Genomic DNA, 22,524 nt, shown 5'->3' with positions numbered 1-22,524 from the left:
TGCAGCAGAGCTGGGCGTCTGCACGCAGCCTGGTTAGAGGGAAAATTGCGTTAGCGGCTGGGACTTTGAAAGGTCGCCCCTACAATGCCTGTGTGGGTGTACATAATATTCTTCATCACAGGATTATGTAAATAGCTAGTTGCACCTAACAAAGTCAGCCTATCAGATGGCACTTCCCTGGGCTCATCTGCCCTGAATCCAGAACCCTCATTTCAAGTACTTTCACTAATCAGCATGCCAACTGGCTGCTGTGCCGCCCGTGCATCATTTTAACGAGGATGCCTTGAACTGGGAAGAGGAAGCGCCCTCTTGGAGTGGTTTTCCTGGTGCTGAAAATTACGCTGAATTGTCAGTCTCTGCTTGGCCCTCCTCTCATAAGAGTCCTCTGACAGCCTTGCTTCCACCACCAACAGCAGCCAAAAGCAATGGGCTTACTAGCATCCCCTGCCATTCCCCAAGTGCAGGCCACCATCTAGCACCCTTGCCATGGAGTCCCCTTCTTCCAGTTACACAACTGGAAATGTTGCATGCAAGTGCTGCAGATAGCAACCTTCGTTCACGATCTCAAGCATACAGAGAAATATCTATGTGAGTTAGCCTTAGGTTAGGCTAAGTATAACAGAAAATGCTCAAAACTAGTAGCTGAGACATAAAGTTTACCTCATGTACATAAGTAAGTCCAGGACTACTCCTTAGTCATCAGAGATTTAGACCTCTCCTGTCTTTCTACCCCGCCATCCTCCATGAGTGGCTTTCATTTCCAAGTTGGTCTCATGGACCAAGATGGCTGCTCGTCTTCCAGCCATTGTATCTGTATTCCAGGTAGGAGGAAGGGGAAAAGGGCAAAAAGAACATCCCACTTCCCTTGTCCAGCTCCCATTAAGCAGACTTCCTGAAGAAGAACATGGCTGCTTACATGTGGACTAGAACAGTAGTTCTCAAACTTTTCAGCAGCATCAGAATCACCTGGAGAGATTGTTAAACTAAGGGTGAATAGGCTCCACCCCCAGAGTTTCTGACTAAGTGTTCTGGGGTGGCACCCAGGAATTTGCATTTCTAGCAAGTTCCCAGTTGATGCTGAGGCTTCTAGTCCAGGCATCACACTTTGAGAACCATCGTACTTGAACCCCATTCCACGGTCACCCCCATGCAAGAGAGACGGAATTTAGACTTCTCTGAGCTGGTACTGTTTCCCACTCCACCTGACAAAAATTCATGGTTCAGTTACCAAGGAAAGGGAAGAGAATGGATATTGAGTACTAACTAGCCCCTTTTGGCTACAATACCTTGGGTCTTTTTTCCTGCAAACCCAATCAATTTATTTTTCTAGTCTTTGCCTTTTTCGGGCCACCTCTGGGATCCAGAGATCTTTGCCGTTGCTTCGTAGACACACTGGACAGCCACCTTCTCTTGCCTCTTCTCAGAGGTGCCATCCAGAAACAGGACACTTGTCCCCTCTCTCTCTCTGCTGTAGATTCAGCAGATATATATATATATATATATATATATATATATATATCTGATATTTGAGCACATCTTCATATATATATATATATATATATATATATATATATATATATATATATATATATATATATATTCATATATGTATGAATCCAAAGACCTCTTTCACCCAGGAGACAGTATTCTTTCTTTCTGCTCCAGAAGAATGGGTGGAGGGGGAGCCCCATTCTTCTTCCCGATTTTGGCCAAGACACGTTTTCTATCCTTGTGAAGCTTCTCCTCTTTGGGGAATTGGGGAATTGGAGAAATCTCCTCCTGCTTTGCTTGCCATCCTGCTCCGAAGATCCACACTCAGAACTGGTTTCCATGTTTGAGTGAGAGGTAAAGACAGCAAAACTGCAGAGGGGAAACCCAAACGTAGATGAGCATCTCAAAATATGAACCTGCTAAACAGACCTCGCCTTGGAGGGAAGCTCTTTATCTCTATTTCAGGGAAGAGGCGGATGGGTCATTCCTAGACCCCAAATTCACGGAGTGATTGGTGCCCACCCGCCTCTCTTTGCTCCACAGCGTGCGGTTCAACTCTGAAGCCCGCAGCAAAGCCCATCGCCGCAGCCCCCGGGGGTCCTGCCGGTGCTGCCTGCAGATGGAATTGAAAGTTTCATTAAACGACTCCTCCATCAACTTCCAAGCAATGCTGAATTAGTTCCCAGATCAGTTACAGTTGAACGCTCACCCTCTTACAGCCGAGAGGCTGCGGTGCTCAAGAGTGATTTGGTGAAATAGGACGTGGAAATTCCGAGTCACGGTTCTCAGACTCCGTTTCCCAGGGTTGAGGATGGTGGAGCTGGTGTTTGTGGAACGGCCACCTCTGTGACAGGCACGAAGCTAGGGGGGTTGCCTAGGTTCTCATCTAATCCCCAGAGCCACCCTGGAGGAAAGTGGGACTGTCCCATTTCACAGATGAGGAAAACAAAGCACAGAGAAGGCAAGACCTGGAGCCCCATGCAGCAAGCATGAGGCAGCAAGATGGCAGTCTGATATTGCCTCACTGAAGCGGTCTCAGCCCTCTGAATGCCAGCAGCTGGGCTCCCTTTTCTTAGTTTTCAAAAAAAACAGACCTCTGATCTTGCCAGAGCCTGCCACGTGAGCCGGGGACCCTCCAGCTGCCTCAAATGCGCTTCCTCCAACTCTGCTGTGTGTTTCCCCGACCTACTGCACTTCAGCCGAGATGAAGGAAGAAATGCTCGTTGGTTTTTCCATGCATATACTTTTTAAAAACTTTCTTATTGAAGTATAGTTGCTGTACAATGCTATATAAGTTACAGGTCTACAATATAGTGGTTTGCAATTTTTAAAGGTTATACTCCATATATAATTATTCTAAAATATTGGCCGTATTCCCCATGTTGTACAATATATCCTTGTAGCTTATTTTATACCTAATAGTTTGTACCTCTTACTCCCTGATTCCCTTCCCCGTCCCCCTCCCCACTGGTAACCACTTATTTCTTCTCTGTCTCTGTCTACTCATACACTTTTCCTCCTGAAGCAGTCATCTGTAATGTTATCCACCCCACTTAAGTCTGGAAAGGCTGATTGTAGGGGCTTCCTATGTTTCAAGTATTCATACTCACCCTCCTTGAGCTAAAAGTGTGTGCAAGGAACCCAGCGCTGCCATAGCATGAATATAATCACGACTGCAAATTAGGAAACACTTACAAAATCAGCCCCAATTCAAATACCCCTTCCTATTTAACACAAGACCCAGTGCTCTAGGGCAATGCTTCTTGTGGGTCCAAAGCCCCCAGGTCTCCATGTGATGCAAATTATCTCAAGAGAGAAATCTATCCAGGTTGAGCAAAGAACGCGGACTTCCGTGCCGGTTGTGGTGCTGATGTTGAACTGTAGCTGGAAACACAGTGAATCAGAGGAGAATCAGAGGAGATAACCACTGAAGAAAAGCAAAGCTGAAAGGGTAGGCTCAGCTCTACAAAACAGAATGACAACACCAAAGGGTTAGGAGACGCCCTTTGGGGGCGTGCCGAGAGCCCCATCATTTTGGGAAAATGATTCCTCTTGTTCAGGGTTTGGCAGAATTTTTCTGTAAAGGGCTTGATATTACACATTTTAGGCCTTTTGGAGACACATACAGTCTCTGGCATTTTCTCTTTCTTCGTTTTCTTTTTTTAAAGAGCCTTGACGATGTAAAAATCATTCTCAGCTCACAAGTCCATATAAACACAGACCATAGGCAGGATTGGTCCCCTGGATCTTGTTGTAAAAGTCTGACGTGGCAAAAAGGTATCTGTAAGGCTCTCATAGACACCTCTTCGCCTGTAATCCACCCCACACCCCCATGTGCTAACGTTTCTGCTCTTCTAGGCAATGTGTGTTCCCATGCTTGCTACATACTGCCTTATCTTTATTTGATTTTATTTTCTATGCCTCTCCCTCCAATAGAGAAAAGAGTTTCAGGAGAAGTGTTGGCTATTCTCCATCTGCTCTTGCCTCATCCAGACATTTCACATTTGTGCTTAATAGCTGCCCTCTCATTCAACAAGGACTTTGTTCCACGCCCTGACAGGCCATTCATAAATATTATCTGATTTAATCTTCGCAACAACCCAGATGATTCCCCAAGTTCACAGGTCAGGAGACTGATGCTGGGAGAATTTAAAACACAACAAGGAAAGAGCAGAGGCCAAACCGAGGCAGTTCTGTCCCATGTCCTAGCTCTTCAGCACAGAGCAGGAGAAGAGATCACGTGTTTCAGCCCTGGAGGTCCACGTTCAAACCTGGCCAGGCCACCTCCAGGCTGTGTACCCTGGACACATCACTTAACCAGCTCTGAGCCTCAGTTCCCCATCCATAGACCTGGCATAAAAAGCCCACCTGCTTCATGGGTTGGTGGTAGAGATGAAAGCATTTAGCAACACCTAGTGTGTAGGAAGTGCTCCCCAAATGTGACCTGGTTTTTTATTTATTATTATTATGTACCACCTCTAAATGACTCCCAAGTACATGTGCATTGAAAGAGATTTTTTTTCTCTTTTTTTAATTGAAGTACAGTTGACTTACAATGCTTTGTTAGTGTCAGGTGTACACCAAAGTGATTCAGTTATGTATATGTATATGTTCATTTTCATATTCTTTTCCATTATGGTTTATTACAGGATATTGAATATAGTTTCCTGTGCTATACAGTAGGACCTTGTTGTTTATCCATTCTATACATAGTAGTTTGCATCTGCTGACCCCAAACTCCCAATCCATCCATCCGCCAACTCCCTCCCCCTTGGCAACCACAAGTCAGTTCTCTACGTCTGTGAGTCTGTTTCTGTTTCGTAGACATGTTCATTTGTGTCATATTTTAGATTCCACATATAAGTGATATCATATGGTATTTGTCTTTCTCTGTCTGGCTTACTTCACTTAGTATGATCATCTCTAGGTCCATCCATGTTACTACAAATGGCATTATTTCATTCTTTTTTTATGGCTGAGTAATTTTCCATTGTGTATATGTACCACATCTTCTTTATCCATTCATCTGTTGATGGACATTGAGGTTGTTTCCATGTCTTGGCTATTGTGAATAGTGCTGCTATGAACATAGGGGTGCATGGATCTTTTCAAATTAAAGTTTTGTCTGGATATATGCCCAGGGGTGGGATTGCTGGATACTATGGTAGCTCTATTTTTAGTTTTTTGAGGAACCTCTGTACTGTTCTGCATCGTGACTGCACCAACTTACATTCCCCCCAACAGTGTAGGAGGGTTCTCCTTGAGAGAGGCTGTTTTCTACCGTCTGGAACATCTTAGATTAAACCTGCCTCATCCTCAGACCCTCGTGAGATTTGAACCCACAGCATTGGTGTGGAAGGCGAGGTGTCTGGTCTTTGAGCTGCAGATGTGTTTTCTCTTGGTCCCATTTCCCGGATGAGTGAACTGGGGGTGGGTGGATGGATTTGCTCATCTGAGGCCACACGACCGGCCAAGTGGCAGAGTCAGGTCTGAGCCCCGCCGGGGCCTCTCCATGGCACCAACACATCTCCCACACACTTTTCCTTCTCTTTTTTAATTGAGATGTAATTCACATGCTATAAAATGCACCATTTTTTGACAAAACTGTAGGGTATTGTTTATTTTCTAAATTTCATATTCTAAAAAATTTTTTATTGAGGTGTAGTTGATGTACAATATTATATGTTTCAGATGTACAGCATAGTGATTCACAATTTTTAAAGGTTATATTCCATTTATAGTTATTATAAAATATTGGTTATATTCCCCGTGTTGTACAATATACCCTTGAAGCTTATTTATTTCATACACAGTAGTTTGTACCTCTTAAGCCCCATCCCTGTATTGCCCCTCCCTCTTCCCTCTCTCCCCATTGGTAGCCACTACTTTGTTCTCTGTATCTGTGACTCTGCTTCTGTTCTGTTATATTCATTCGTTTCATTTTTTAGAATCCACATGTAAGTGATAACATACAGAACTGTCTTTGTCTGACTTACTTCACTTAGCCTAATACCCTCTAGGTCCGTCCATGTTGCTGCCAATGGCAAAATTTCATTCTTTTTTATGGCTGAGTAGTATTCTATTGTATATATATAATATATATACCACATCTTCTTTATCCATTCATCTGTGGATGGACACTTAGGTTGCTTCCGTATCTTGGCAGTTGTAAAAAAGGCTGCTATGAACATTGGGGTGTGTGGATCTTTTCTAATTAATGTTCTCTCTTTTTTGGAATAAATACCTGAGTGGAATAAAATGCACCATTTAAAATCTTTAACGGAGTGGTTCTTAGTCTATTTACAAGGTTGTGCAACCATCACTTCTGTCTAATTCCAGAACATTTCCATCACCCTAAAAATAAAAATCAGACCCTTTAAGCAGTCACTCTGCATTCTGTTCCCCCAGCCCCTGGCAACCACCAATCTGCTTTCCATCTCTATGGATTTGCCTATTCTGAACATTTTATATAAATGGAATCATAAAATATGTGTCATTTTGTGTCTGGCATCTTTCACTTAGCATCATGTTTCAAGGTTCATCCACATGGTTGCACTTCATTCCTTTTTTGTCACTGAATAATATTCTACTATATGGACGTCACATATTTCCACTCTCCTCATTTCTCTTGATGAGAAGCCTCTGGGGAATTTGTAATGGGTATTTCACACCCATTCCAGGGATAAGTGCCTCCTCCCCTGGCCAGCTGGATTTATCTTTTTAATCAGTTCACACCCCCTCAGCCTTTTTAACCCTCCAGAAGTAATTCTGTGTTCTCTATTTATTTAAAAATTAAAAACCCAATTTGTAAAAAAAATACAGAAAATGGCCAAACCAATTTACATTTATGAGGACAAATCAAACAAAGCGTGTTTTCTCTGAAGCCTCAGGCTTTTTTCAAGCTTGAAATGACAGTGATTTAAAAGTACCTTACTTGATGGATTCTTTTCAGAAACACAGAGAAGTTCTCTGGTTCCTGATGGAAGGAGGTGAAGGGAGAGAGAAAAACAGTGATAGCAGAGAACAAACATTTAATAACAGGAAAAGTGTCCAAGTAACAATTGTGCCTTAGTCGTGTTCTGTGAGGCTCTGAAAGGGTATTGGTGGGTGGGGTCTGATGTCAGCTGGGGGCAACAGGAGATGTCCACCCATCTGCTTTCAGAGGAGGACTGCCTTCCGTGATGCTGAGCATCTCATAGCTCAGGGGGGTGTGGAGGGAGGACAGCCTGTACCCTGGGCTGTACCCTGAGCCACGCTACGTGGAGGATAAAGGCAGGCAGCACCTGCTCCCAGCCTGCCCTGCCCAAAATGAGTTCTTCCACGTCCGGCTGGGGGTTCAGAAAGCACACAATTGTACGCATTTAAATAACATGCCAGGCACATCGCTATGAATTGGCCTCGACTGTAAAAGGATTTGGGAGCAGCAACAAGCCCCATATAACTCTGTAATCTGCAGCGTCACTATCACACACAGATACACACACATGCACACACAAACACACACACATTTTTAACTCTCTAGGAAAGCTTCCCTCCTTCCCAGCACAGCATCTCCCCAAGTCCTTGGGAGGGGACAAAGGACCTTTACAGTCAGACCTGGCCGATGTGCCCAATCCATGCCTGGGTGCCTCACTGCCCCCTCTGCTTCTACAATGTGTGCTATTGCTTTCTGTAATCTCATAGCTATGCCCGCAACTGGGGGAAACCAGAAAAGTACAATCCAACTGGAAAATCGCTCCCTCATGGGGATCCAAGGATGGTATAGGAGTTCTTCATTTCTCTTTGTGGTTGTGATTTACATTCCCCTGAGGGTGAGTGACGTTGAGCATCTTTTCATGTATCTGTTGGCCATTTGGAAAAATGTCTACTCAGATCCTTTGCCCATTTTTTAATTGGGCTATTTGGGGGTTTTGTTTGTTTTTTGCTTTGAGTTGTATGAGGGAAGAAAACAGACTTGAGCCATGGAAAATATAGCTGGGGGTCTACTATGTAGAAATTGTGGGCTTCCCTGGTGGTGCAGTTGTTGAGAGTCCGCCTGCTGATTTAGGGGACGCTGGTTCGTGCCCCGGTCCGGGAAGATCCCACATGCCATGGAGCGGCTGGGCCCGTGAGCCATGGCCACTGAGCCTGTGCATCTGGAGCCTGTGCTCCACAACGGGAGAGGCCACAACAGTGAGAGGCCCACGTACCGCAAAAAAAAAAAAAGAAAGAAAAAAAAAAGAAATAGCTTATTGACTGATGAAGCCAAACACAGGAAAAGAGAGTCAAGAGATGGGGAGACATAGAAATTAATTGTATGCAACTAGAGATGATCATACTAAGTGAAGTAAGTCAGAAAGAGAAAGACAGATACCATATGATATCACCTATATGTGGAATCTAAAATATGGCACAAACGAACCTATCTACTAAACAGAAACAGATTCACAGACATAGAGAACAGACTTGTGGTTGCCAAGGGGGAGGGAGGGGAGGGGAGGAGAGATGGGGAGGGGAGGGGAGGGGAGGGGAGGGGGAGGGGAGGATTGGGAAACTATTATATATAGGATGGATAAACAACAAGGTCCTACTGTACAGCACAGGGAACTATACTCAATAGCCTGTGATAAATTATCATGGAAAAGAATATGAAAAAGAATGTCTGTACATGTATAACTGAGTCACTTTGATGTACAGCAGAGATGGGCACGATATTGTAAGTCAACTATACTTCAATTAAAAAAGAAAGAAATTAATTGCAACATGTTTTGAGAACCTGGTCCTAGCAGTACCTGAGCTGGAATCTTCCCTCAGATATTTGAGTCGTACAAGGCAATAGGTCCCCTTTTTTGCTTAGATTGAGTTGAGGTGGATTTTTGCCACGAGTTAATGAAAACGTCCTAACAAACCCAATATTGTGGTTGCCTGCCTACTTGTTCCCACCCCGCCATCCCATCCATCTGCGTGAGCATGGGCTTGTCACTCTGGTTCACTACATTATAACCCAGTGACAAGAACATGCTGGGTGCACGTAAGTGTTCATTAAATGGCTGTTGGATCTTCATGGTTATCTAGGATTTGACAGATGGAAAGACAGAGAAGATGCGGTCCAACCCCCTAATTTGTAAAATGAAGAAGCAAAGATTCCAAAAGATAAGAGATGCGATGAAGGGTCTACAGAAAGTTAACGGCAAAGCATAGACTAGAATCTGGGATCCCAGACCCCTTGTGCCCACCAAGTAACAGACACTCACCAAAACCATTGATCAGGAAAGAATTTTTTTTCTTTTTTTCTTTTTACTCATTAAAAAAAAATGTGTTTTTATATTGGAGCATAGTAGATTAACAGTGTTGTGTTAGTTTCAGCTGTATAGAAAAGTGATTCAGTTATGCATATACATGTATCCTTTTTCAACTTCTTTTCCCATTTAGGCTGTCACAGAATACTGAGCAGAGTTCCCTGTGCTCTACAGTAGGTCCTTGTTGGTTCTCCATGTTAAATACAGTCGTGTGTGAGTGTCAATCCCAAACTCCCAATCTGTCCCTTCCTCCTGGTAACCCTAAATTCGTTCTCTAAGTCTGTGAGTCTGTTTCTGTTTTGTAAATAAGTTCATCTGTATCCTGTTTTTAGATTGAAAAGGAAGGAATTTTTAAATACAGGGAACTTCATCCTTGTGGCTTAGCCAGGTTATCCTGAAGATCAATGCTTTCTTCACCCATTTGGCATTTCTATGACTGTAAATTTCTGCTTCTGAAATTGATCTTGGTCAGTGAAAAATATCTAATGATTCACCAGTCTTAATCTTGATGTAATTCAGTTTAGGAATAAGAAGTGTTAGGTAAAAGAGGATGTGTGTATGTGTGTGTGTGTGTGTGTGTGTGTGTGTGTGTGTGTGTGAGAGAGAGAGAGAGAGAGAGAGAGGGAGAGAGAGAGAGAGAGAAACTGCAGTGACCATTAGAAATCTAATCACAATTAGTACACGAGGGAGTTTGCTGCTTTAATGAAGCCATTAGCCAAAGACCATTCTCAGAAAGAAAATGTTAAGACTGAACTCCGAGCACATTACCTGTAATGAACCTGAAAATGGACTTGGGGGATTTCTTCAGTATTCTTAGCATCTGTAATAGCCAATGTGAACACTGCCCAGATGGCAGCTCCAGCCCCAGGAAGCCTGTGGACCCAAGAGAAGACATGGCAGAGGGTTTTTGAACTGCTGGCTGATGGGCACCAGCATCGGAGAGAGTCTTGCACTCTCCTTATAATGGATGACTCTTTCAGCTATGCTCTTGGTTAATGCAGAAGGTTGTTTCTGTGTCAGTTTCTTCCCTGGTGGAAGAAATGAGAAAATCTCTTTCCTTGCATCTCTGGCTTCAAAGTGGAGCAGCAGTTCTGGAGAGGGACTTGGGGAGAAGTTGACCCAAAGGTTAAAGGTGCCAATAGATGTCCCAAAGCCACAGACCCTTTTTCATCTTCATTTGACCATAAAGGAGAGGATTACAAAAGTGCAAGCAGGGAGTGCCTACAAATTCAAAAGAGAAGGCATTTTCTTCATCACTTTGCAAATCTTAACACACGTGAGAGGCGTGATGCTCATCATTTTGCACAAAGTCAGTATGAACAGGATAAACCAAAGTCCCCAGACCTCTGATGGAATGGGCCACAGTGGGTCAACAGAGGAAGACAGTTTGGTTGGCTGCACAAAACAATGAAGCCCATTGCCGAGGTGCAGTAGTGATCATGGGCATTTGGGGGTAAAATTTACCTAACTCTTTGATTGGTTTTGTAACGAGTATCTGTTGTTGCTCTTGTTTGCCTGGTGGGAATCTATACGTTCTATCGTCTCCTGATAACACAGTTCTGATTTTTTTTTAAGACTGCCCTTTTCCAGTTGGAATCAGTCTTGGTAGGCATGTCAATCAAAGTGGCCCCATCCTTCCCTGGATAAGGGGTGGACACCAGGATGAGACCAATCAGACTCTCCCTCCAGAAAATTTAAATCATAAGCAGAGTCACTCAGGGATAGAAATGGTTGAAGGGATTTACTCCACTTCACTCTAGAGAGACTTGCCCATCCTTTCCTCTTTTCAACATCCTGGAAGTTGTTCTTGGTCCTGCCTTTCCAAAGGCTTCTTCAGCTTTTCCTCTGATCCGGGAGTAGCCCAGGATCTATCCACTAAGAACCTGAATGTGTTTCCTGTTACAACAAATGCTCTAACAAATAAGCGCAAATTTAGTACATTACAGTTGTGGAAGTTGGAAGTCAGAAATGAGTCTTCTGGGGCTAAAATTAATGTGCCTTCCTCCTGGAGGCTTTAGGGAGAAATCTCTTCTTTTTTCAGCTTCTAGAAGCTGCCCACATCTCCTGGGTCATGGTCACATTACTCTGCTTCCAGCACCGCATCTTCTTCTCTTCATTTGACCCCCATGGCTACCTCTTCAAAGAACTCTTATGGTTACATTGGGTCCACACCAGGTAACCCAGGATAATCTTTTCATCTCAAGATCCTTAGCTTAATCACAACTGCAAAGTCCCGTTTACCATGTAAGGCAACAGATGCACAGGTTCCAGAGATTAGAACATGGGCATCTTGGTTATTCAACCTACCAGAGTACCTTCCTCCTCAAACTAGCCAGTCAACTTCTGTTACTTACAACCCAAACCTAACTGATGTGTAACTTTTACTTGGTCTCTGCAATAAAGAAAAAGAATACATATTTTTGGATTGCTGTTGTTGAAAACTAGGAAGACGATCACAAATAAACTAAAAGTAAATTGTGAAACGCTCTTGGGAAATTGTTCAAAAATGACTCCTTTGCCCAGGTCCCTAAGGTAAGTGCTGCATGTCTTGTCTAAACAAAGACAGCCTGGCACACACCTTGGAAGGCTTCCCCTAGGGTCGGAGAGAACTGAATAGCTCCCTTGACCCAGCTGTGTCTGGTTCTTCCGGCAGGACACCGAGATTCTGAACACCGCCATTCTCACAGGAAAGACAGTTGCCATGCCCATCAGGGTGGTCTCCGTGGAGGAGAACAGTGCCGTGACGGATATCTCAGAGTCGGTGGAATGCAAGTCCACAGATGAGGAAGTCATCAAAGTAAGTGATTCCAGGGATTTCCCTGGTGGTCCAGTGGTTAGGACTCGGCGCTTTCACTGCCGAGGGCATGGGTTTGATCCCTGGTCGGGGAACTAAGATCCCATAAGCCAAGAGGCATGGCCAAAAAAAGTTCAAAGTAAGTGATTCCATTAGCCATCTGGATTGAACTGGTGGAAACTTCATGGGGGCCTCCCATTCACCAAGAGAGTTTAGCCTGGTGAAATAAGAGGTTCAGCTGGTAGGTTTATGTACACAACGCTTCCAGTGGCTTTACTAAACTTTCCCATTTCCATCATCTCTTAATTTGACATCATGCCAACCTAGCTGTCATCAAGAGAGCTATGGACTATGGGTCAAACCCCCAATACCTACAGTAACCAAGCAGGTAATTTAAGTGAATGAAGTGGTAAATGAGACAAACCCATTTCTAGAAGGGTAGCAGTCGTCAAGTCCTGTCAGTTGTGGCGTGTATAAATGTGAATTTGGGATTGCTATGTCTTCAAGAGAAGCTGCAAATTTGGTAAGTCACCTTGTTTTTCAAAGTTGGCAACCAAAGGTAATTAAAAAAAAAAAAACTACGACGGGAAAAAAATAAAATATAAAATACATCAGCAGCATGGGTCTGGCCCATGGGGAAGCCATGACCGCTCTATAGGGAAAATTATGAACTTTGGGACACATGCAGCCCACCACCTGCTTTATAAATAAAGTTTTATTGATCACTCAGATCTATTCCTTTTTTAAAAAAATTTATTGAATGATTCTTTAAATTCTGTAATGCTTTACAATTTTCCAAAGTTTCACACATGATTTCTTTTTTTATATATAAATTTATTTATTTAGTTTTGGCTGTGTTGGGTCTTCGTTGCTGTGCACGGGCTTTCTCTAGTTGTGGCGAGCAGAGGCTACTCTTCTTTGCGGTGTGCGGGCTTCCCATTGCGGTGGCTTCTCTTGTTGCAGAGCACGGGCTCTAGGCACGAAGACTTCAGTAGTTGTGGCATGTGGGCTCGGTAGTTGTGGCTCGTGGGCTCTAGAGCACAGGCTCAGTAGTTGTGGCTCGCGGGCTTAGTTGCTCTGCGGCATGTGGGATCTTCCCGGGCCAGGGCTCGAACCTGTGTCCCCTGAATTGGCAGGTGGATTCTTAACAACTGCACCACCAGGGAAGCCCACATGGTTTCATATAGTCCCCTAACAATCCTGTTTTTCTCCCTCTACCCCTATATCGCCCCTGCCCTCTCCCCACTGGTAACCACTAGTTTGTTCTCTGTATCTGCGCGTCTGCTTCTTTTTCGTCATATTCACTAGTTTGTTGTATTTTTTAGATTCCACATATGAGTGGTATCACACAGTATTTGTCTCTGTCTGACTTACTTCACTTAGCACCATGCCCTCCATCCTTGTTGCTGCAAATGGCAAAATTTCGTTCTTTCAAATTTATTTCCATATTGTCTGTGGCTCCTTTTGAGTAGTTTCCACAGAGACTATATAGCCTGCAAGTCTGAAATAGTTACCATTTGGCCCTTCCAAGAAAAAGCTGGCCTAGAGAAATCCCTGCTCTGGAAACTAAGTGTCTTGAGGGAAGGACCCTAATTTTTTGTCTTTCCCACCAACATGTACCATGATCATGTACCCACACTACTTGCTCAGAGAATAAGACAGTGAGGGTTTTTCCAAGCCAGACATTAACTGTTTGGTCTTTCTCTATATTTTTTAAAATCAATAGGAACATATCCAGAAAAAAACATAAACATCCAAAAGAAAGCATCCAGATAATGTTTCCCCATCCCTGCCCCCCAAATCAAGTCTGACAGATAGCAATCAGAGTCTTGTCTCTGGGGTTAAAAACAACACGTGTGCATGGAAGAGAACCTTACAGACCGTCGAAGGGGAGGATTGTGGTGGAATAAATCCTTCTCTGCCAACTCCACCCCCAGCATGGACACATGGCAACCAGCACTGCCAAGATTGTCCACTGCACTTGGTGCCATGTTCACACGGTCTAGATTGTTACACCGGCCTTCCAGGAGGTCACAGTAAAGCGTCCCAACGATATCCTGTGACCATCATTTTTTGCCTGTTGGGAGTGTCATCTCAAAGAAGGGACTATTTTTTGTAACTAAACCAAAAGTGATTTATGGGCAGATGATAGCCCTGAGCCCAGAGTGCTTTACAGAAGACCCCAAAAGCCTGTGGGGGGGGGTGGAAGAAGTTCTAAACAACACTATCCAATAGAAGCACAACGTGAGCCACACAAGTAACTTAAATCCTCTCGAGTCACATTCAGAAAAAGAAAAAAACAAAACAAAACAGGTGAATCTGATTTTTTAATGGCAGATGTTTAACCCATTATATTTAAAAGCTTATTTCAACATGTAGTCAATGTAAAAATGATTAATAGGACGTTTCATATTTTTTGGCACTAAGTCTCTCCAATCAGTGTGTGTTAGAATACACCTCCATCACAGCCCCATTGCAAGTGGTCCAGAGCCACGTGTGGCTTGTGGGTGCTGCATTGGACAGCAAAGTTCTGAGCTTGGAGGCAGGATTTTGCAACCTTACCACACTTAATATTTTGCGCCAGCTAATTCTTTGTTATGGGGACTGTCCCACACATTGTAGGTTGTTTAGAAGCATCTTTGGATTCTTCCCAGTAGATGCCCATAGCACTCCAAGTTGTGACAAATAAACATGTCTCCAGACACTAAATGTCCCCTGGTAGACAAAATCACCCCCATTGAGAACCACTGCTCTGAGGGACCTCTGCTCTGCTTCTGGCTGGGATCTCTTTCCTGTGGCTGAAAAGTAACTTTGGTAGGAGGGGAAGGGAAGAGGCACTTGGTTTGGACCAGCCGTGGTCACATACCAGGTCCCTGCTGATCATTTGCATTTATTACTGATGTGCAATCCCCCAAAGGGCCAGGACCCTTGATAAGTGTGACCCTTTGAAAGGACACCTCCAGCGCTGATGACTTTTCTAGAGGTCCATCTTTCAGCCTACAAAAACCCAAAAACAAATTTCACTGCAGTTGTACACAAAACTGCCCTGAGCTGTTCTTAAATAGGTTTGACATGGAGCCCATTACTAGTATTTCCAGGAATGTAATTAGTATCTTTAGGGAAATGAATGTATTCAAGCTAAAAACCGCCCCCTGAAATGAATTCTGAGTCAATACCGCTGGCTGTTGACAAAGCAAGGGGAAATCTCGAGTCAGCAGAAGCCAAGGAAGGATGTCTGAGCAGGCACACGGGAACCCCGTTTCCCAGGACCCAGACACAGCCTGTGGTTTGTGGTCTGACAAGGTGAAGGATACTTGAAGAGCTAGTTTGGTACAGCTTAGGGTACCATGGTGAGAAGAAGGGGGGAGGGAATTGGCCCCTAATACGTGCCTACCCTCCAACAGGCTCATAAGGTTTGGGATTTAGACAGACCTGAGCTCTGGAAAGTCCTCTGAAGGCTCTGAGATTCCACCCTACGTGCAGCTTGACACATCAACCTGTCACAGTTTGCTGGCAGAAGACACGAGACTCCTGGATCAGAGTCAAAGGGCTAAAGGGCAGCCAGTGCATCTGCATCTTCCTGCATCTAAGCTCCAGTCCCCCAGGGTTTTGCCACACTGCATGTGCTGTGGTCTCTGTTCCAAAAGAGGAACCCTGAGCTTCAGGAACCTGAGTCTTTTTTAACGGGCAGTGTTAGGGACTGAATGTTTGTGTGTTCCCACCGTTCACGTGTTGAAGCTTCAATCCCCCATGTGATGGGACTAGGGACAAGGCTTTGGGAGGTGATTAGGTTTAGGTGAGGTCCTGAGGATGATGGGATTAGTGCTGTCAAAAGAGGAAGAGACCAGAGCCTGCCCTCTCTCTGCCATGTAAGGACACCGCAAGAAGGCGGCTGTCTGAAAGCCAGGAAGAGGGCTTTTAGCAAAACTCGACCGTGCCTGCACGTTGATCCTGGACTTCCCCACCTCCAGAACTATGAGAAATAAATGTCTGTTGTTTAGGCCTCCAGCCTGTGGTATTTTGCTATCGCAGCCTGAGCTAAGATAGGCAAAAAGCCTGCCTTGCCTTCTCCTGGACCGAGACAGTATCTCTGCTCTATTGAGCCATAAGCCTGCTTGCCTTTTGCTCCAGAAGGGGACTCTGTCTCTCTCCCCTGAGGCTTCTCACCATATAAACATCCTTGAAAAGACCGTTCAGACAAAGACAGTCGCGTCTCTGTTTGTAAGATGTTGAGAAACACAAGGGGATCCTGGGCAGTTCCTTCCAGCAAGTTCTTCTTGGCTTTGCCATTTCCAAGCTATGCAGCCTTGGACGATTCATATATTCCCTCTAGTCCTGAGTGTCCTCCAGAGTAACGTGGGGACAATCACATACTTAATTCAAGAGGTCATTGTGAGGATTCATGAGTTTCATTTATCAAGTAAAGGACTTAACCTAGAAGCCAACACATGGAATGGACTTAACTCTGAGTCAGGTAATCCCCTTGATGACCCAATTAGGTAAGCCAGGGTTTACAGACTGGCCATCTACAGGTGTACTTTGTGTGGTAAGCACAGTGTTATTTAAAGATTAGAACTGGATGCAGCTTATTTCCAGTGTATGATTCAGTGACACTTTAGGAAATTTACTGAGCTGGGTAACCATCACCATGACCCAGTTTTGGAATACTTTTGTCACCCCATTTACTATCCATCTCCATTCCCACCCCTAGCCCTGGACAAACACTAATCTGCTTTCTGTCTTTATGGGTTTGCCTTTTTTTGGGGCATTCCATATAAATGGCATCATACAGTATGTGGTCTCTTACTAAAGAAATTTGGCGATCATTTTGTACGTAATCTCTTTTGACACTTTATGGATAACCATGTAGAGAGATGTAATTTAATGAGAATGGGATCATATCATACAAACTATTTTTTTTTAATCATGGACTTTTAAAATTGGCAGATCAAATGAACTTGTGAAACAGAACAGAAACAGACAGACAGAAGACAAACTTACAATTACCAAGGGGGAAGGGGGGGATAAATTAGGAGTTTGGGATTAACAGTTCCACACTACTGTATATAAAATAGATAAACAAGTACCTATTGTAGAGCACAGGGAACTATATTCAATATCGTGTAGTAACCTATAATGGAAATTAATCTGAAAAAGAAGAGATTTGTATATACATGTATAATTGAATCACTTTGCTGTACACCTGAAACTAACACCTGAAACCCTTCTGTGTGTCTGTTTATATATAGACACACACAGAGAAGGGTTTTTCTGTCCTGGTTTGTTTGCAGAGATGAGGTACACATTCCTGCCTTTTCCCTCCTCTCACCTTGCGATGCTTCATGAATATCCCCGACTGGTGGGCATTTGGGAAATGAAGCTACGTCAGTGTGGGGCGTGAAGGAACTGCAAGTGAAGAGGGGTCTTAGATTCAACAACATACAGTGTTTTCCATAACCACCTAATGATTCATTCAACAAAGATGTATTGGCCTTTTTCTAGGTACCACTCCAGTACTGGATAGTGGCAACAAACAGAACATGTCCCCTGCCCTCATGGAGCCTGGCATGGAGGGAACAGACAATAACAGATAAGCATATTACAGGTGGTGACAAGGACCACAAAGGAAATGCAACAGGTGCTGTGCTAGGGCGTGGCCTGGGCGTAAAGGGTGACTCCGGATAGGTCTCCGAGGAGCAGGCGTTTGGGCCAGTTGTTGGCAGGGAAAATAATGACTATCAATGCCTGCTATTGACTGTGTATCCCTGATTTTCACAGTGCTCTCTCCAGCCCTCCATCCTAACCAGGCTGACACTACGGTACCCCACCCTGTACTTCCTGGGTGGCTCCTACCCTGGCCTGCAGCCCTGCCTGTGCTTTCCCCAAAGCTCCTGAGGCCACAGAGGCTAGGCACTCCCCCTGACAGGGTGGGGATGCTGAGATTTAAAACATCATTAAAGAAAGCTCATTTATTGAATTTCCGGTGAAGCCTGTCTGACCTCCAGGGCACAGTTCCAGCTAATGGATTCCGGTGCAGAGCTAAAAATAATGTATATGGGCAACCACGGGGCCCTGCTTCCCCTGCTGACCAAAGGAGTTCTAGTACGCGGAAAGCAACCTCACGTAAGCAACAGTCATTTTCCCCTGTGCAATGGCTTCCCTCAGCACAAAGCTTTCTCCCTGCTGAATTTACTATTGATTACACAGCTCTGAGTCCTTGAGAGAGCTAAGTTCTTTCATAACAGCCTGAAGTTTTTAAAGAGTCCCTGAGATTGATTCCCACTGTGAGCAACACTCCCTCGCCCAGTAGGAAAACGGGCAAATTCTTTCCCAAGGAGGGAAGAGAGCTGCTCATTTTTGCTTCTCATATCAGACAGGCTCTGGAAGAAAAGCCAAAAGGTCTTTATCCTCAAGAGCCATTTGTTTCTAAGAATGAGAGAAAGTCAAGGGCAGCAAAGGAGTCCCGGGCATCAGGCTAGGCTGAGTGACACTGCCCAGTTGTGCTCCAGTTCTGGGCTGGGGGTCTCCAGTGTAAAACAAGGAAGTTCCTTCCATGAAAGTTCCTTCTAGCACCAAAATTTCCTCCAGCCGTTGAAATAGCATGTCTAAGAGCTTGCACTCTGCCACAGACAAGTTCTTCCAGCCTCAGTTTATTCATCTGCAAAATGGGTAATACTCATACCAACCTCGTAAGATTGTTGCGAGTTTTAACATAGTTATAAAAGTAAAGCATGTAGGGCGATGCATTCGGTTAGCTCTTCTTACTATCCAGGTAGACCTAGACCAGGTGTTCTCTCCCTGGGGTGATCGTATCTCTGCCAGGGGACATTTGGCCATGTTTGGAGACATTTGTGATTGTCACCCTCAGAGAGAGGGTGAGACTGGCCACACAGGTGGCTCATGGGTACCATGTTGGACAGTGCACAGGTAGGGCATTGGATGCACAGGTGTAGGACATTTCCATCATCACAGATGTTCTTTGGGAAGCAAAGACCCAGAGCCTGCAACTGGTAGGAACTGAGCCACGCATTCATCCCTGGGTTGATAGGCGGAAATTAATGCTTGGGACTGGCCAAGAAAGAGCAGGTTAAGCTGGATGCAGCTTAACCCTTTACGCCCAGGCCACACCCTAGCACAGCACCTGTTGCATTTCCTTTGCGGTCCTCATCACCACCTGTAATACGCTTATCTGTTATTGTCTGTTCCCTCCATGCCAGGCTCCATGAGGGCAGGGGACATGTTCTGTTTGTTGCCACGTCCCCAGTACTGGAATGGTACCTAGAAAAAGGCCAATACATCTTTGTTGAATGAATCATTAGGTGGTTATGGAAAACACTGTATGTTGTCGAATCTAAGACACCATCACTTCGTGGACCACAGGTGAGAAAACCTCTGCCAACTAATCTGTCTTAAGCTCCCAAGAATACTGTGCTCTAATAAAAGACTTTTGCAAAAGATAAGACCGTTTATTTATGAGTCAGGTTTTACTTGAGCCAAGGGAAGTCCATCTGGATTTGTTTAACTGAGAACAGAGGTTTTGAAGCCCTGGGGGTCCTGCAACTGGGCATAGATGGCTCTTGCATTGAAGAAAAGTCTCTGGCCAGCTCCATGAAGCACAGGGTAGAGAAGTCCAGACTGGAATCACGTATCTGGTTAGCCATGGGACAGATTTAGATCTGGAAAACAGTTCTCCTCCTGTGTTAGCTTTTTCTCCTGCCAGGTATTGACATTTCTGCCCTGCTTTGACCTCTCGCCTGAAATCCATCTGAGAACAAGGATTTGGTCTCAGGCAACATCATATGCCAACCTCCCAATGGTTCATCATATCTTTCTCAAGTATGATGTGGTTGTTGAATGATGAAGACTCTCAAATTGGCTTAATAAGTAAGGGGAGAAACTGTCTTATTATTTAAATGTCTAGGGCACAGATGGATTCAGAAATCAATTTCTCTGCCCCTCTAAGCTCTGCCTTTGACTCTTTATATGTGGTCCCCAGAGGTCTTACGTCCACAGCTTCCCAGAAATGAGATGGTACTTTCACTCCATCAGAAATCCTTGGACTTCCTGTTATTGGGCTAGACAGTGTCATGTGACTATTCCTGGACCAATCCCTGTGGCCAGGGGCAGTGTGATGTTATGAGTACACCCCACTGTGTAGCTGAGGTCAAGACCATTGAAGCACAAGGATTGAGCATGAGGATCTAGGGAGATTCCCCTCAAAACACCTAAAAACTGTAACCAAAAATAAGATGAGTGGGTGTTGGGTAGCAAAAATAACAAACATCCACTGCATCTGAGCTGGAATTCAGTTACGTTATTCCGAGTTTACTCTCACTCTCCTTTCCATGAGCTCTCAGAGGATTAAAAATCACCATGCAGTGTCAGCCTAGTGACACCTGTGCCTTTTTACCTGTCTCCTCTTGTCCTCCTTGATGAGATGTTGATGGGGAGGGATGCACACAGATGGGTCTGGGCTGGTGCAGCAGAGCTTGCCTCTTCTATCTGAGAGCGTGATTTTGGTTAACAGACAATGTGCCTCAAACTGAATTAAGCAAAAAAAGGAGGGTTGTTTTTGGCTTCTATTTCTGTACAGTAAGCAATTCTGGCTTCAGGAATGGCTGAATCCAGGAGCTCACATGAAGTTATCAATCAGGATTTTATTTCTGGCTCTCTTTCTCTTGGTTCAGTATCCTCTGTGCTCACTGACATCTCAGACAAGTCGTACTGTCCCAAGGTGGCTACAGGCAGCTGCAAAACCATCTCTTGACATGCAGCATTCCAGCAGAAGAGAGCAAGTATCTTTTGTCTAGTCTCACCTGAAAAATTCCTGAGATTCCCTCCAGTTATACCAGCTTAAGTCACGTGCTCACCCCTGCGCCAACCACTGTGACTGGAGAAATGTGAAGCTCTGATTGGCTTAGATCGTCATCACATGACCCTGCTTTGGAGACTGGAGGCGGAGATTCATCCAAACCTCTGGGCTAATGTGAGGGGGGAAAGGATCCCCAAATGCAACTAGGGCTGGGGCCACAGGGAAGAGGAGTGGGTGCCTGGAGTGGAGGCTTCTCCCTTCCCACCCCAGGGCCTTGCTCTTTACTACCCACCCTGTCCCTGTCCCCCTGTCCCAGGGCCTTTCTTCCATTTCTTAACTTGTCCCAGGTTAGAGAAGAGGCCTGCTCCTGCCCCAGCCAGGAGCAGGTTCCCCTTGGTGACATTAGCCAAAGTAGTGACTTGCTCTGATGGAGGCAAAGCACGAGAAGAAGTGGAAGAGCCTGAGATCTCCCTGCAAGGCTCTGCCCTGAGCTCCCCCTGGAGGAGAGGGGTCCTGTGATCGGCCGAGGGAGGTCCAAGAGGGAGGGGATGTGTGTATGTGTGTGGCTGAGTCACTTCGCTGTGCAGCAGAAACTAACACCACACTGTAAAGCAACTATACTCCAATAAAAAATAATAAAATAAAATGACACATTACTCAGCAAAAAGCACTAGGATAATTGACAAGGAAATTGACAAATTGACACCTTAGTGTGTGAGTGATTCCGTGTACCGCAAAAAAATAAAATAAAGGGGGCCACAATTCACAAAAATTTTTAAACATTAGTCCCAGATTAAGAAGCTGGGAAATGGGGGACTTCCCTGGAGGTCCAGTGGTTAAGACTCCAAGCTTCCAATGCAGGGGGCACTGGGTTGATCCTTGGTGGGAAACTAAGATCCCACACGCCTCGTGGTGTGCCCCCCCCACAAAAAAAAAGAAGATGGGAAAGGTTAGAGAAGAGGTCTGTGTGTTGGATATGCTGTTTGTCCCTCCAGACCCCTCTGCACTTCTCCCACCCTGCTCTGGGAGGCTAACCTTTGTAGATTACATCCCAGTCATCCTCAGGGTTCCCACAAGGCTGGAGGCAGGGGGAGGCACCCCCAGGCACTGGAGGGTGGGGAAACTGAGGTCGGTCTGTTTTATTCCTCTGGGCCCCTTGCAGCACGGTTGTGAGTTGACATTGGCTGCATTTTCTGCCAAGGTGGGCAGGCCTCTCGAGCAGGGACAGTGCCCAAGCTGGGCACAGACACCAGCCCTTTAAGGGCCCACCCTAGGCTGGTATCACCTCATTTTAGCTAATTACATCTGCAGAGACCCTCTTTCCAAATCAGGTCCTACTCGGAGGTCCTAGATGAGCATGGATTTTGGAGAATGCTATTCAATCCACCACCCCGACCTCTGTCTCTGCTGGGCTTTGCCATCTCTTGCTGGTTTCCTTCAACCCTACCCACACCTTTGTAAAGAGTCCCTCTGTTGAACTCTCCTAAGTTCCAGGTAGCATGTAGTATCTGTTCCCTGACCAGATGTGCAATGTTCCGGCCTGAGTGGGCTGCTTTGGGAATGGGCCAAGAGAGGGAGGGCCAGGGTGACTGGCGGAAAGGACCTGAGCTGGTCCACGCCAGAGTCAGCGGCCAGTGGCCTCTCTCGGA

The 22,524-nt window shown here is 45.0% G+C and overlaps 1 protein-coding gene across 2 annotated transcripts in view; it reads left to right on the top strand.

The window, feature by feature from the left end:
* TMEM132C (transmembrane protein 132C) overlaps positions 1-22,524 on the top strand; it is a 375,340-nt gene that overhangs the window by 337,235 nt on the left and 15,581 nt on the right. For both annotated transcript variants that reach the window (XM_060119269.1, XM_060119270.1), the window contains exon 5: positions 11,923-12,066. In XM_060119269.1, the coding sequence (XP_059975252.1) occupies positions 11,923-12,066 (144 nt within the window). The remainder of the gene's footprint in view (positions 1-11,922; positions 12,067-22,524) is intronic.

The sequence above is a fragment of the Mesoplodon densirostris genome, chromosome 15 (assembly GCF_025265405.1).
Source record: "Mesoplodon densirostris isolate mMesDen1 chromosome 15, mMesDen1 primary haplotype, whole genome shotgun sequence".
Lineage (NCBI taxonomy): Eukaryota > Metazoa > Chordata > Mammalia > Artiodactyla > Ziphiidae > Mesoplodon > Mesoplodon densirostris.
Note: the sequence above shows the minus strand (reverse complement) of the source record. Positions and strands in the feature narration are given on the sequence as shown.